The sequence below is a fragment of the Thunnus maccoyii genome, chromosome 22, assembly GCF_910596095.1.
Source record: "Thunnus maccoyii chromosome 22, fThuMac1.1, whole genome shotgun sequence".
NCBI classification, from domain to species: Eukaryota; Metazoa; Chordata; class Actinopteri; order Scombriformes; family Scombridae; genus Thunnus; species Thunnus maccoyii.
The window spans coordinates 26,581,034-26,596,705 of record NC_056554.1 but is presented as its reverse complement, the minus strand read 5'-3'; the positions used below and the strand labels follow the sequence as shown (position 1 = coordinate 26,596,705).

Here is a 15,672-nt window from a genome sequence, read left to right as displayed (position 1 = left end):
ACCCCCGATGTAAACCCCTTGATGTAAACCCCCCGATGTAAACGCCTCGATGTAAACCCCTCGATGTAAACCCCTTGATGTAAACCTCTCGATGTAAAGAACTTGATGTAAACCCCCGATGTAAACCCCTCGATGTAAACCCCCCGATGTAAACCCCTCGATGTAAACCCCCCGATGTAAACCCCTTGATGTAAAGACCTTGATATAAAGCCATCCGGGGGTTTATGTGACAGCCGAGCCGAGGCTGATATCCAGATCTTATAATATGTTTACACGCTTTTCCCAGAAATACAATAACTGCACGACTTCTGAGTCAGTGTGGGTGTAGAGTTTCAGAATAAAAGTACCACATACACACAATACCCACATATACACACACAATACACACACATACACACAATACACAGTATATTGTTATACTGGATTATTATTGCAGATAAATTCATAGATGAGGTCCAGTGACGAAGACTCCAAAGTCTTCGTCACTGGACCTCAGGTATTTTCATTAGTTGGTATTTTTATTGTATTATTCAGGTATAAAGTCCTGGTAGATCGTCTTTCTATGACTCAATAACACAGAACTCATAAGTGAAAATTATCATTTAAAAAATAAACATAAATGAATAAATATAAATGTTTTAAAAATCTATGTAAATGTGAGCAAACACACACAAAGAAAGAAAGAGGTTTTTTCTTCTAATTTACAGACAGCAGCTGGACAAAAACGTTTAGCTTTCAACCACATCCCGTGGTCTCCTTCGGCAGAGTTGGCTCGGTTGTCATGGAGATGATTTAGTTAAAGGTTTTATTGTGAAGGCTGAGACCGGATTTGTCAGGCAGACAACAGTGCAGATTTCCTGGGAAACCGAAAGTTAACTTCTCAGAAAGGGAGTGGACCGGAGCGGACACGCGATAAACAGCCGTTAAACCGGAATTTTACCGGCTGTCTGGTCTGAAAAGACACGCTGATCAAACAGCAGTTTGTGTTTGTTGTTGTTTTTATGGAAGATGAAGGTTTTTGTGGCGGTTTTGTTCATCATGCACGGTAAGATGACGTTAACGTCTTCCTCTTCCCCAAACTAGACTCAGAAAACACACGATTTAAGACTCGTATCTTCCTGTTATGTACACCTGTCTATAAACCAAACTACATTAATTAAACACGTGATATCTTCCTGTTATATTCAGCTGTCTATAAACCAAACTACATTAATCAAACACGTGATATCTTCCTGTTATATTCAGCTGTCTATAAACCAAACTACATTAATTAAACATATAACATCTTCCTGTTATATTCAGCTGTGTTTGAGGCCTTTATTTCCTCATCTTCCTCTCTGCTGCATGTTGGCGGATCCCAACCAGATCAATAATCTCCAACAACATAAAGTTATAGACTCGTTATCTATGTATATATATACGGCATATACTCTCATTCTGTTGCAGCCAACAGTTGAGTTACATCAACATGCAGAATTGCTTCATTTGTGAATAAAGTCTGGTTTGGTGAGCTGGGTCGTTATTGTGACGTCACTTTGTTTGACTGGTAGATGTTTATTAATTAATAAATTAGAAATATGTGTTTACATGGTTGAATACAGTATGTTCAGTACATATAGACAGCACAGCGTTTTTACTGATACGGTATTTATCACCAGAATATGTTAAAGTTTGTGGTCAATGAAGGGAAATATTAATGTTACAGCATCCAATGACAGTTCACGACAATTTACACGTTAATAAGGATTTAAAAAATATAAATAAATAATAAATAGTAAGGTTTCATTACCTGCTATATAATCATTTGTTATTTAGTGTTATCGGCACAGTTTAAGGTTTAAAGTAAAAACTACTTTGGGGCAGCAAGTAACAATTATTTTCATTACTGACTAAACTGTTAATTTTATGACTAACTGTTAATTATTTTCTGGATTAATCCATCAGTCTCTTGATTCATGAAATGGTGAAAAATGTTGATCAAAGATGAGATATTCAGTTTACTGTGGTAGAGTCTAAGAAGCTGGAATCTCCTGAAAAATGATTTAAAACAATTAATCTGTAATTAAAATAGTTAATAACAATTTTCTGTTGATTAATTGATTAACTAATCGTTGCAGCTTCACTAAAGTAACTTACTGCCTCCCAGGACAGAAGCTGTTAAACACGAGGAGGTTTAAACTGTGACGTTAATCCATTAAAAACCTTTAATATAACTGAGTCTGAGTTTAACTGTCAGTCAACTCAAGTACCCACTTACTAGCTGTGTAACGTGGATGAAAGCTCTGGAACAAGCTGCAATTTCCTCTTTAAAATCATTTGTTTTTCAGGGTTTTTTATTTTAAATGATGTTTGTCACTCAGTTTACTGGCCTGCTGCTGCTGCTCGTCTCGTTTGATCTGTCTGACGTCTGTTGAATATTACCAGCTTGTGTTGAGAGGTTGAGTCATGTCTCCGCTGGGGTCAATGTCCAGCTGATAGTCTCCAAACTGTTCTTCATCTTTGTTTATCTTCTTATTGTTTGTGCATCCAGTTACATAGATTTTAGATTCACAGCTGTCCACATACTTTTGTTCATGTGAAGTATCTTACAACAGTTTAATTTTCCATGAAGTGATGTTTAAAGTATAAAATCAGTTTGTGTGTGTGTCCTCCTAGTTTCCCAGCATGCCTCAGCTGTGACGGTGGAGGTGAATGAGGGGGCGGAGTTTATTGTGCTGCCCTGTCAGGTGAAAGCACCTGTGCCTATAGATTCTCTGGTGGAGTGGAGACGCAGCGACCCCAGCATAGCCGTCCACGTGCGTCGTGACAACCGCGACCAGCCCAACGACCAGAACGAGTTGTACAGAAGACGCACGGCGCTGCGTCAGGACGCTCTGGAGAGCGGAGACCTCAGCCTCACTCTGAAGAACATCAGCCTGGTGGACAAAGGGACCTACACTTGCACCGCCCGCCAGGGATCAACCATCCTGAGCCAGGCTGAAGTCCAGCTGCAGGTCTTCAGCAGTAATGGTCAGTAACAGCTCCTCACACTGCACACAGTCAGGCCATAAATATGTTATCGACTTATTGTATGATATATCTATCATAGCCGCCTTTGTATTACTGGCTGTTACTTTGTAGAAAATTCTGACACGTGATGTTGACGGAATGAAAAAGGCGGAGCTCAACTGTGAGGGCAGTGCAGCGCCTGGACAGTCTGCAGCATGTACAGTCTGGGGTTATCTTGCAGGTCATCTTCAGAAACGCAGCCGCTGCAGGCATTTTTTAATTTAATGACTTTAACTACCTTTGCTAGATGAACATGAAGTAAAGTGTGAACTTTCTACTCCGTCACTCAGAGACTAACGTTAGCGGAGCAGAGCAGCAGTAGCTGCTGATCAACACACTCTGCAGCATTAAACTACTTAAACCAACTCTGAGCTGAAGAAAATAACTCAACAGTCTGTTTGACCTCAGAAACCTGCAGCTGCTCAGCGTCTGTTAGGACAGCGATGTCTGTTTTTGCTAATCATCGCTTAGGAAAAACCCAGTACATAGATGGCACCTTAGGGTAATAAAACAGGTGATTTACTGCTTGATTTTAGTACCATTTAGCAAGCTGTGACAACAAAACATCATCATACTCTGAGGGAACGATACTAAGTTGTTTCGTGTTGAGAGACATCATCACAGGTCACTACAGGTCATCACAGGTCACTACAGGTCACTACAGGTCATCACAGGTCACTACAGGTCACTACAGGTCACTACAGGTCATGTTGTGTGTTGCAGATAAAGAGCGCGATGTGTTCCTCGGCCTCTTTATTGTGACGCTTCTTCTTCTTCTTGTGTGTGTTGGATACATCGGCTGGACCATCAAGACATCTAAAAACAAAGGTTTGTTCTGTCTGAGACACACACACACACACACACACACACACATATATACACACACACACACACACACACGCACACACACGCAGACACACACGCACACATATATATACACACACACACACACACGCAGACACACACGCACACACGCAGACACACACACACATATATATATCCACACACACACGCACACACGCAGACACACACACACATATATATACACACATACACACGCAGACACACACGCACACACACGCAGATACACACACACATATATATACACACACACACGCAGACACACACACACACACACACATATATACACACACACACGCACACACACGCACACACACACACACACACGCAGACACACACATAAATATACACACACACACGCAGACACACACACGCACACACACGCACACACACACACACGCACATACACGCAGACACACACACACGCAGACACACACGTACACACACACGCAGACACACGTACACACACACGCAGACACACACACACACACACACGCAGACACACACACACATATATACACACACACACACGCAGACACACACACACACACACGCAGACACACACACACAGACACACACACACGCACACACACACACGCAGACACACACGCACACACACGCAGACACACACACACACACACGCAGACACACACACACACACACATATATACACACACACACACGCAGACACACACACACACACACACATAGATACGCAGACACACACGCACGCAGATACACACACACAGATACGCAGACACACACACACACACACATGCACACACACGCAGACACACACACACACACACACACATGCAGACACACACACACACACAGATACGCAGACACACACACACACACACACACATGCAGACACACACACACACACAGATACGCAGACACACGCACACACGCAGACACACACACACTCACACATGCGAACACTGATTGTTATCACTTCTTGGACATGAAGACTTTTATAACGTCAGGATGTTTTTTATTTAACGTATTTTTATGAAATATCACTCTGAACTGTGAATCCAAACCTGTGCATAACCTACAGACAAATGGCTGTAACCATGGTTACGCCAGATATAGGTCCAGCTGTAGGCCGCGTTCAGACCAAACCAGCAGTGCGGGGGGGGGGTCTGAGATGATGAAACACCATCCAGGAAGTGGAGTTGGAGCTGTTTGTAACACTCACGTTTAATCTTTCATCACGATGATCACGAGGTAAACAGTCAAATACAGCGTTCACGTTACAAAGTAATCCCAGGAATGTGCGCTTGCCTGTGATTGGCCAACGCAGCGAAATGCAGCGGATGAGCTGTGACGCTCTGACCCCGCTCAGATGAAAGGGATGCTGGGTTTGGTCTGAACACGGCGTCTCACAGTTTTCCAGCAGCAGAAGAAGAAGAGTCCTGTCAGCACACACACAGGTTCACTCAGCTGTTTCTCTGTCCTCTGATTGGTTGTTTGCAGACACAACAGCAGCGAACCTGTGACACCTGAGAACAGCACAGGTGTGTTTAATGACGTCTGTTAGACCAGCTGTGAGGCTGATAAACTCAATTAATTCATCAATAGAAAACATTGTAGTTAGAATATTATGGGATGATCACAGGAATATTATTGGAAAGTTATTGGGAGGTGTCTGTGATAAACTGAGTATTGATCTGTGATGACTATTTCACTCATTGTAATCGTTGTCTCCTCTGCAGGCTGAGGACAACAGCAAGACGCATCGCCATGACAACGCCACCTCCTCCCCTCCCGTGAGACAGATGTGTCTCTCAGTGTTTCTGTCACCAGTTTGTTTCAGTCTTTTATTTAGACCAGTTTGAATTCAATGATGGAAACAAGTCCGAGAACAGAGATCAGCTGACCCGGTGGTTGCCATGGCAACAGCATGATAAAGCCAAGAGTGCCCGTAACTTTGTGTTTTCTAAATAACACTTTCAGAGTAAAAGCCGTGACTGATTAGTATGTTTAATAGTTTTTGTTGGTCACCATGGAAACACAGATGCTTGAGTTGAGATGATATTTAAAAGCTTAAAGTTGATTTTAAGATTTTAATGAATAATTTTATTAAAATAATGATTTTAATTGAATAAACATTCATGTTTCCACCTCGATGTGTCTCCATGAGTTTATCACACTGAAGCTTTATTCAGTAATAAAGACTTCATCAGTGTTTAATCACAGCACAACTGCTGCTGAGCTAGCTGAAGCTAACGTTAGCGTGAACATTAAAAGACGTAGTATGAATATGACCAAATAGCAACGGTTAGCTTAGCATAATCTCACTGTAAACTGCATCAGAACCAGAACCAGAACCAGAACCAGGTTTACTGCCAAGCAGGTTTTCATATACAAGGAATTTTCTTGGTGTCGTGGTTCATAACGAAAATATACACAAGATTAAATCATCCTAAATAATATAAGAAAGAACTTTACAGTGAAAACATAGAGTACATATAATAGAGTTAGATCCTGGTCTTCAGACTGTAACTGATCTGTGAACGTTTAGATTCACTACATGTAACGCAACACTTGTAATGGTGAAATATCAGACAGGAACAAAGAAAAGAGGAAGGAAACATCCCAGTGGAGACACATCTGAGCTGAGGTTACCGTAGCAACAGTAACAGTGATGTCAACATGTTTTAACAGCACGTCTTCATCTGTTTATTTTAACATCAGCATCAGTCAGACCAGCAGGACTCATTAATACTTCATTATACCATAAAACAGTAGTTTGTTATAATATAACTATTATATCATCTGTAACTCTTCACACAGACGTTGAGTCAATTAAAGTGAACATGAATGATGTCTGTTTAAAATACATAACGTTATATTTCAATGTGGAAGAAGTTAAAAACAATAAAACACAAGTCTGATCTCACTGCTGCGTCATGTTCTGTATCTCACACAGTATATAATACTGCATATAGTACTACATACTGTACTGCATATAGTACTACATACTGTACTGCATATAGTACTACATACTGTACTACATATACTACTACATACTGTACTGCATATACTACTATATACTGTACTGCATATAGTACTACATACTGTACTGCATATAGTACTACATACTGTACTGCATATAGTACTACATACTGTACTACATGTACTACTACATACTGTACTGCATATACTACTACATACTGTACTGCATATACTACTACATACTGTACTACATGTACTACTACATACTGTACTGCATATAGTACTACATACTGTACTGCATATAGTATACAGTATGTAGTACTACATACTGTACTGCATATACTACTATATACTGTACTACATGTACTACTACATACTGTACTGCATGTACTACTATATACTGTACTGCATATACTACTATATACTGTACTGCATATAGTACTACATACTGTACTGCATATACTACTATATACTGTACTGCATATACTACTATATACTGTACTACATGTACTACTACATACTGTACTGCATATACTACTATATACTGTACTGCATATACTACTACATACTGTACTGCATATACTACTATATACTGTACTGCATATACTACTATATACTGTACTACATGTACTACTACATACTGTACTGCATAAACTACTATATACTGTACTACATGTACTACTACATACTGTACTGCATATACTACTATATACTGTACTATATATAGTATACAGTATGTACTACTACATACTGTACTGCATATACTACGATATACTGTACTACATGTACTACTACATACTGTACTGCATATACTACTACATACTGTACTACATGTACTACTACATACTGTACTGCATATAGTACTATATACTGTACTACATGTACTACTACATACTGTACTGCATATACTACTACATACTGTACTACATGTACTACTACATACTGTACTGCATATACTACTATATACTGTACTATATATAGTATACAGTATGTAGTACTACATACTGTACTACATGCACTGCTACATACTGTACTGCATATAGTACTATATACTGTACTACATGTACTACTACATACTGTACTGCATATACTACTACATACTGTACTACATGTACTACTACATACTGTACTGCATATAGTACTATATACTGTACTACATGTACTACTACATACTGTACTGCATATACTACTACATACTGTACTACATGTACTACTACATACTGTACTGCATATAGTACTATATACTGTACTACATGTACTACTACATACTGTACTGCATATACTACTATATACTGTACTATATATAGTATACAGTATGTAGTACTACATACTGTACTGCATATACTACTACATACTGTACTGCATATAGTACTACATGCTGTACTACATGTACTACTACATACTGTACTGCATATACTACTACATACTGTACTACATGTACTACTACATACTGTACTGCATATACTACTATATACTGTACTACATGTACTACTACATACTGTACTGCATATACTACTACATACTGTACTACATGTACTACTACATACTGTACTGCATATACTACTACATACTGTACTACATGTACTACTACATACTGTACTGCATATACTACTATATACTGTACTATATATAGTATACAGTATGTACTACTACATACTGTACTGCATATAGTACTACATACTGTACTGCATATACTACTATATACTGTACTGCATATAGTACTATATACTGTACTACATGTACTACTACATACTGTACTGCATATACTACTATATACTGTACTATATATAGTATACAGTATGTAGTACTACATACTGTACTGCATATACTACTACATACTGTACTGCATATAGTACTACATGCTGTACTACATATAGTACTACATACTGTACTGCATATACTACTACATACTGTACTGCATATAGTACTACATACTGTACTACATGTACTACTATATACTGTACTGCATATACTACTATATACTGTACTGCATATACTACTACATACTGTACTGTATATAGTACTACATACTGTACTGTATATAGTACTATATACTGTATTATATATAGTATACAGTATATAGTACAGTATATAGTATATGGTATATAATATTATATATAGCATACAGTATTGTATATAGTACTATATATAGTATACAGTATATAGTATTGTATATAGTATACAGTATATAATAGTATATATAGTATACAGTATATAGTACTACTACTACTATATACTGTACTGCATATACTACTACATACTGTACTGTATATAGTACTACATACTGTACTGTATATAGTACTATATACTGTATTATATATAGTATACAGTATATAGTAAAGTATATAGTATATGGTATATAATATTATATATAGCATACAGTATTGTATATAGTACTATATATAGTATACAGTATATAGTATTGTATATAGTATACAGTATATAATAGTATATATAGTATACAGTATATAGTACTACTACTACTATATACTGTACTGCATATACTACTATATACTGTATTGCATATACTACTATATTCTGTATTATATATAGTATACAGTATATAGTATTGTATATAGTATATACTACTACTACTATATACTGTACTGCATATACTACTGTATACTGTACTGCATGTCTCCCATCACCTGATACCTGATGATGAAGGCCTGAGGTTCAGAGCCCCTCCTCTTCCTCATTTCTTCTTCTGTGGTCCCTGCTGACCTTATCGTGTGTAGTTCTGTCCCAACAGTCAGAACGTCTCTACCTGTTGATACACAGATGTCGGTACTGACCAGTAAAGATGCAGGTGTTGAACATCTGCAGCAGACAGTAGTAGAGATCCTGGTGTCTCTAACGGAGGGCGAGTCGAGTGAAGAACGAGGACCAACATGAGCAGCAACACGTCTCAGTCGTATGAAGACCTGGTAGTGCTTTGCTCAGAGGAACAGCTGATGGTGTTGAACTTCCTCCTCGTTTCTTCTTCTTCTTTCAGCTGATGTTCTTCTCTGCAGGTTGTTTTCACGTCCATCAGCTGCAGGAAGAAAGTTTCTCTGAGCTCACCGAAGGTTTATTTTGAGGGGCGGGCCTACGATGCGTGACATCACAAACACTTCAGAGCCAATCGTGGTTCAATATTCAACTTACACAAGTGTGGTGTGAAAACTTGAAGCCTGCAGTACACAAACACAGAGAACGGACTCAACTATAAATCTATCTACCTGTCACCTATAGATCTATATTTCCCTTTCCTCTATCTGTCATATCATCTATGTCACATCTGTCTGTATCTGTCATATCTATCTATCTATCTATCTATCTATCTATCTATCTATCTATCTATCTATCTACATCATCTATCTGTCATGTCTGTATCTGTCATATCTATCTGTATCATATCTATCTGTATCATATCTATCTGTATCATTCATATCTATCTGTATCATATCTATCTGTATCATTCATATCTATCTGTATAATATCTATCTATGTCATATCTATCTGTATCATATCTATCTATGTCATATCTATCTGTATCATATCTATCTATATCATATCTATCTATGTCATATCTATCTGTGTCATATCTATCTGTACCATATCTATCTGTATCATATCTATCTGTATCATATCTATCTGTATCATATCTATCTGTAACATATCTATCTGTACCATGTCTATCTGTACCATATCTATCTGTATCATATCTATCTGTATCATTCATATCTATCTGTATCATATCTATCTGTATCATTCATATCTATCTGTATAATATCTATCTATGTCATATCTATCTGTATCATATCTATCTATGTCATATCTATCTGTATCATATCTATCTATATCATATCTATCTATGTCATATCTATCTTTATCATATCTATCTGTATCATATCTAACTGGATCATATCTAACTGGATCATATCTTTCTGTATCATATCTATCTGTACCATATCTATCTGTACCATATCTATCTGTATCATATCTATCTGTATCATATCTATCTGTACCATATTTTTCTGTACCATATCTATCTGTACCATATCTATCTGTACCATATCTATCTGTATCATATCTATCTGTACCATATCTATCTGTACCATATCTTTCTGTATCATATCTATCTGTATCATATCTATCTGTACCATATTTTTCTGTACCATATCTATCTGTACCATATCTATCTGTACCATATCTATCTGTATCATATCTATCTGTACCATATCTATCTGTACCATATCTTTCTGTATCATATCTATCTGTATCATATCTATCTGTACCATATTTTTCTGTACCATATCTATCTGTACCATATCTATCTGTACAATATCTATCTGTACCATATTTTTCTGTATCATATCTATCTGTACCATATCTATCTGTACCATATCTTTCTGTACCATATCTTTCTGTATCATATCTATCTGTACCATATCTATCTGTATCATATCTATCTGTACCATATTTTTCTGTACCATATCTATCTGTACCATATCTTTCTGTATCATATCTATCTGTACCATATCTATCTGTACCATATCTTTCTGCATCATATCTATCTGTACCATATCTTTCTGTATCATATCTATCTGTAACATATCCATCTGTACCATATCTATCTATATCATATCTATCTGTATCATATCTATCTATGTCATATCTATCTGTAACATATCTATCTATGTCATATCTATCTGTATCATATCTATCTGTATCATATCTATCTGTAACATATCTATCTGTACCATATCTATCTATGTCATATCTATCTGTAACATATCTATCTATGTCATATCTATCTGTATCATATCTATCTGTATCATATCTATCTGTAACATATCTATCTGTATCATATCTATCTATGTCATATCTATCTGTAACATATCTATCTGTAACATATCTATCTGTATCATATCTATCTATGTCATATCTATCTGTAACATATCTATCTGTATCATATCTATCTATGTCATATCTATCTGTAACATATCTATCTGTAACATATCTATCTATGTCATATCTATCTGTAACATATCTATCTGTACCATGTCTATCTTTATCATATCTATCTGTAACATATCTAACTGTAGCATATCTATCTGTATCATATCTATCCGTAACATATCTATCTGTATCATATCTAACTGGATCATATCTATCTGTAGCATATCTTTCTGTATCATATCTATCTGTACCATATCTATCTGTATCATATCTATCTGTATCATATCTATCTGTACCATATCTATCTGTACCATATCTATCTGTATCATATCTATCTGTACCATATCTATCTGTATCATATCTATCTGTACCATATCTTTCTGTATCATATCTATCTGTATCATATCTATCTGTATCATATCTATCTGTACCATATCTATCTGTATCATATCTATCTGTACCATATCTTTCTGTACCATATCTATCTGTATCATATCTATCTGTACCATATCTTTCTGTATCATATCTATCTGTATCATATCTATCTGTATCATATCTATCTGTACCATATCTTTCTGTATCATATCTATCTGTATCATATCTATCTGTACCATATCTATCTGTATCATATCTATCTGTACCATATCTTTCTGTATCATATCTATCTGTATCATATCTATCTGTATCATATCTATCTGTACCATATCTTTCTGTATCATATCTATCTGTATCATATCTATCTGTATCATATCTATCTGTACCATATCTTTCTGTATCATATCTATCTGTATCATATCTATCTGTATCATATCTATCTGTACCATATCTTTCTGTATCATATCTATCTGTAACATATCTATCTGTATCATATCTAACTGGATCATATCTAACTGGATCATATCTATCTGTAGCATATCTTTCTGTATCATATCTATCTGTACCATATCTATCTGTATCATATCTATCTGTACCATATCTATCTGTATCATATCTATCTGTATCATATCTATCTGTACCATATCTATCTGCACCATATCTATCTGTATCATATCTATCTGTACCATATCTTTCTGTATCATATCTATCTGTACCATATCTTTCTGTATCATATCTATCTGTACCATATCTATCTGTACCATATCTATCTGTATCATATCTATCTGTACAATATCTATCTGTACCATATCTTTCTGTATCATATCTTTCTGTACCATATCTATCTGTACCATATCTATCTGTATCATATCTATCTGTATCATATCTATCTGTACCATATCTTTCTGTATCATATCTATCTGTACCATATCTATCTGTATCATATCTATCTGTACCATATTTTTCTGTACCATATCTATCTGTATCATATCTAACTGTATCATATCTATCTGTACCATATCTTTCTGCATCATATCTATCTGTACCATATCTTTCTGCATCATATCTATCTGTACCATATCTTTCTGTATCATATCTATCTGTATCATATCTATCTGTACCATATCTATCTGTACCATATCTATCTGTAACATATCTATCTGTACCATATCTATCTGTAACATATCTATCTGTATATCTGTATCATATCTATCCATGTCATATCTATCTATACCATATCTATCTGTATCATATCTATCTGTAACATATCTATCCATGTCATATCTATCCATGTCATATCTATCTATACCATATCTATCTGTATCATATCTATCTGTAACATATCTATCCATGTCATATCTATCTATACCATATCTATCTGTATCATATCTATCTGTATCATATCTATCCATGTCATATCTATCTATACCATATCTATCTGTATCATATCTATCTGTAACATATCTATCTGTATCATATCTATCTGTATCATATCTATCTGTATCATATCTATCTATACCATATCTATCTGTATCATATCTATCTGTAACATATCTATCCATGTCATATCTATCTATACCATATCTATCTGTATCATATCTATCCATGTCATATCTATCTATACCATATCTATCTGTATCATATCTATCTGTATCATATCTATCCATGTCATATCTATCCATGTCATATCTATCTGTACCATATCTATCCATGTCATATCTATCTATACCATATCTATCTGTATCATATCTATCTGTAACATATCTTTCTGTACCATATCTATCTGTACCATATCTATCCATGTCATATCTATCTATGTCATATCTATCTGTACCATATCTATCTGTAACATATCTTTCTGTACCATATCTTTCTGTATCATATCTATCTGTATCATATCTATCTGTAACATATCTTTCTGTACCATATCTATCTGTATCATATCTATCTGTATCATATCTATCTGTACCATAACTATCTGTAACATATCTTTCTGTATCATATCTATCTGTATCATATCTATCTGTACCATATCTATCTGTACCATATCTATCTGTAACATATCTATCTGTATCATATCTATCCATGTCATATCTATCTATGTCATATCTATCTGTATCATATCTATCTGTATCATATCTATCTGTAACATATCTATCTGTACCATATCTATCTGTAACATATCTATCTGTATCATATCTATCCATGTCATATCTATCTATGTCATATCTATCTGTATCATATCTATCTGTATCATATCTATCTGTACCATATCTATCTGTAACATATCTATCTGTATCATATCTATCCATGTCATATCTATCTATGTCATATCTATCTGTATCATATCTATCCATGTCATATCTTTCTGTACCATATCTATCTGTAACATATCTATCTGTACCATATCTATCCATGTCATATCTATCTATGTCATATCTATCTGTATCATATCTATCCATGTCATATCTTTCTGTACCATATCTATCTGTAACATATCTTTCTGTACCATATTCATCTGTACCATATCTTTCTGTACCATATCTATCTGTAACATATCTTTCTGCATCATATCTATCTGTAACATATCTATCTGTACCATATCTATCTGTAACATATCTTTCTGCATCATATCTATCTGTAACATATCTATCTGTACCATATCTATCTGTAACATATCTTTCTGTACCATATTCATCTGTACCATATCTTTCTGTACCATATCTATCTGTAACATATCTTTCTGCATCATATCTATCTGTAACATATCTATCTGTATCATATCTATCTGTACCATATCTATCTGTAACATATCTATCTGTAACATATCTTTCTGCATCATATCTATCTGTAACATATCTATCTGTACCATATCTATCTGTAACATATCTTTCTGCATCATATCTATCTGTAACATATCTATCTGTACCATATCTATCTGTAACATATCTATCTGTACCATATCTTTCTGCATCATATCTATCTGTAACATATCTATCTGTATCATATCTATCTGTAACATATCTTTCTGCATCATATCTATCTGTACCATATCTATCTGTACCATATCTTTCTGCATCATATCTATCTGTAACATATCTATCTGTACCATATCTATCTGTAACATATCTATCTGTACCATATCTTTCTGCATCATATCTATCTGTAACATATCTATCTGTATCATATCTATCTGTAACATATCTTTCTGCATCATATCTATCTGTACCATATCTATCTGTACCATATCTTTCTGCATCATATCTATCTGTAACATATCTATCTGTACCATATCTATCTGTAACATATCTATCTGTACCATATCTTTCTGCATCATATCTATCTGTAACATATCTATCTGTATCATATCTATCTGTAACATATCTTTCTGCATCATATCTATCTGTACCATATCTATCTGTACCATATCTTTCTGCATCATATCTATCTGTAACATATCTATCTGTACCATATCTATCT

The 15,672-nt window shown here is 35.3% G+C and overlaps 1 protein-coding gene across 2 annotated transcripts; it reads left to right on the top strand.

Moving 5' to 3' along the window:
- Positions 1-845: 845 nt before the first annotated feature.
- On the top strand, positions 846-6,817 carry LOC121889778 (V-set domain-containing T-cell activation inhibitor 1-like). Of its 2 annotated transcripts, XM_042402015.1 has the most exons (5): positions 846-1,045; positions 2,656-3,009; positions 3,772-3,876; positions 5,392-5,432; positions 5,631-6,817. In XM_042402015.1, exons 1-4 carry the CDS (start codon positions 1,009-1,011, stop codon positions 5,412-5,414), a joined length of 519 nt encoding a protein of 172 aa, XP_042257949.1. In that variant the 5' UTR covers positions 846-1,008; the 3' UTR covers positions 5,415-5,432; positions 5,631-6,817. The 2 variants fall into 2 exon arrangements, with proteins under 2 accessions (XP_042257949.1, XP_042257950.1); XM_042402016.1 differs by lacking the exon at positions 5,392-5,432.
- Positions 6,818-15,672: the final 8,855 nt, after the last annotated feature.

What these genes read in the sequence shown, in the direction of transcription:
- LOC121889778 (XM_042402015.1), top strand. Translation starts at nt 1,009, where the DNA reads ATGAAGGTTTTTGTGGCGGTTTTGTTCATCATGCACG. An exon ending in GCAGGTCTTCAGCAGTAATG is followed by an intron (nt 3,010 to 3,771) that starts GTCAGTAACAGC and finishes TGTGTGTTGCAG; the next exon opens with ATAAAGAGCGCGATGTGTTC. An exon ending in CAAGACATCTAAAAACAAAG is followed by an intron (nt 3,877 to 5,391) that starts GTTTGTTCTGTC and finishes GGTTGTTTGCAG; the next exon opens with ACACAACAGCAGCGAACCTG.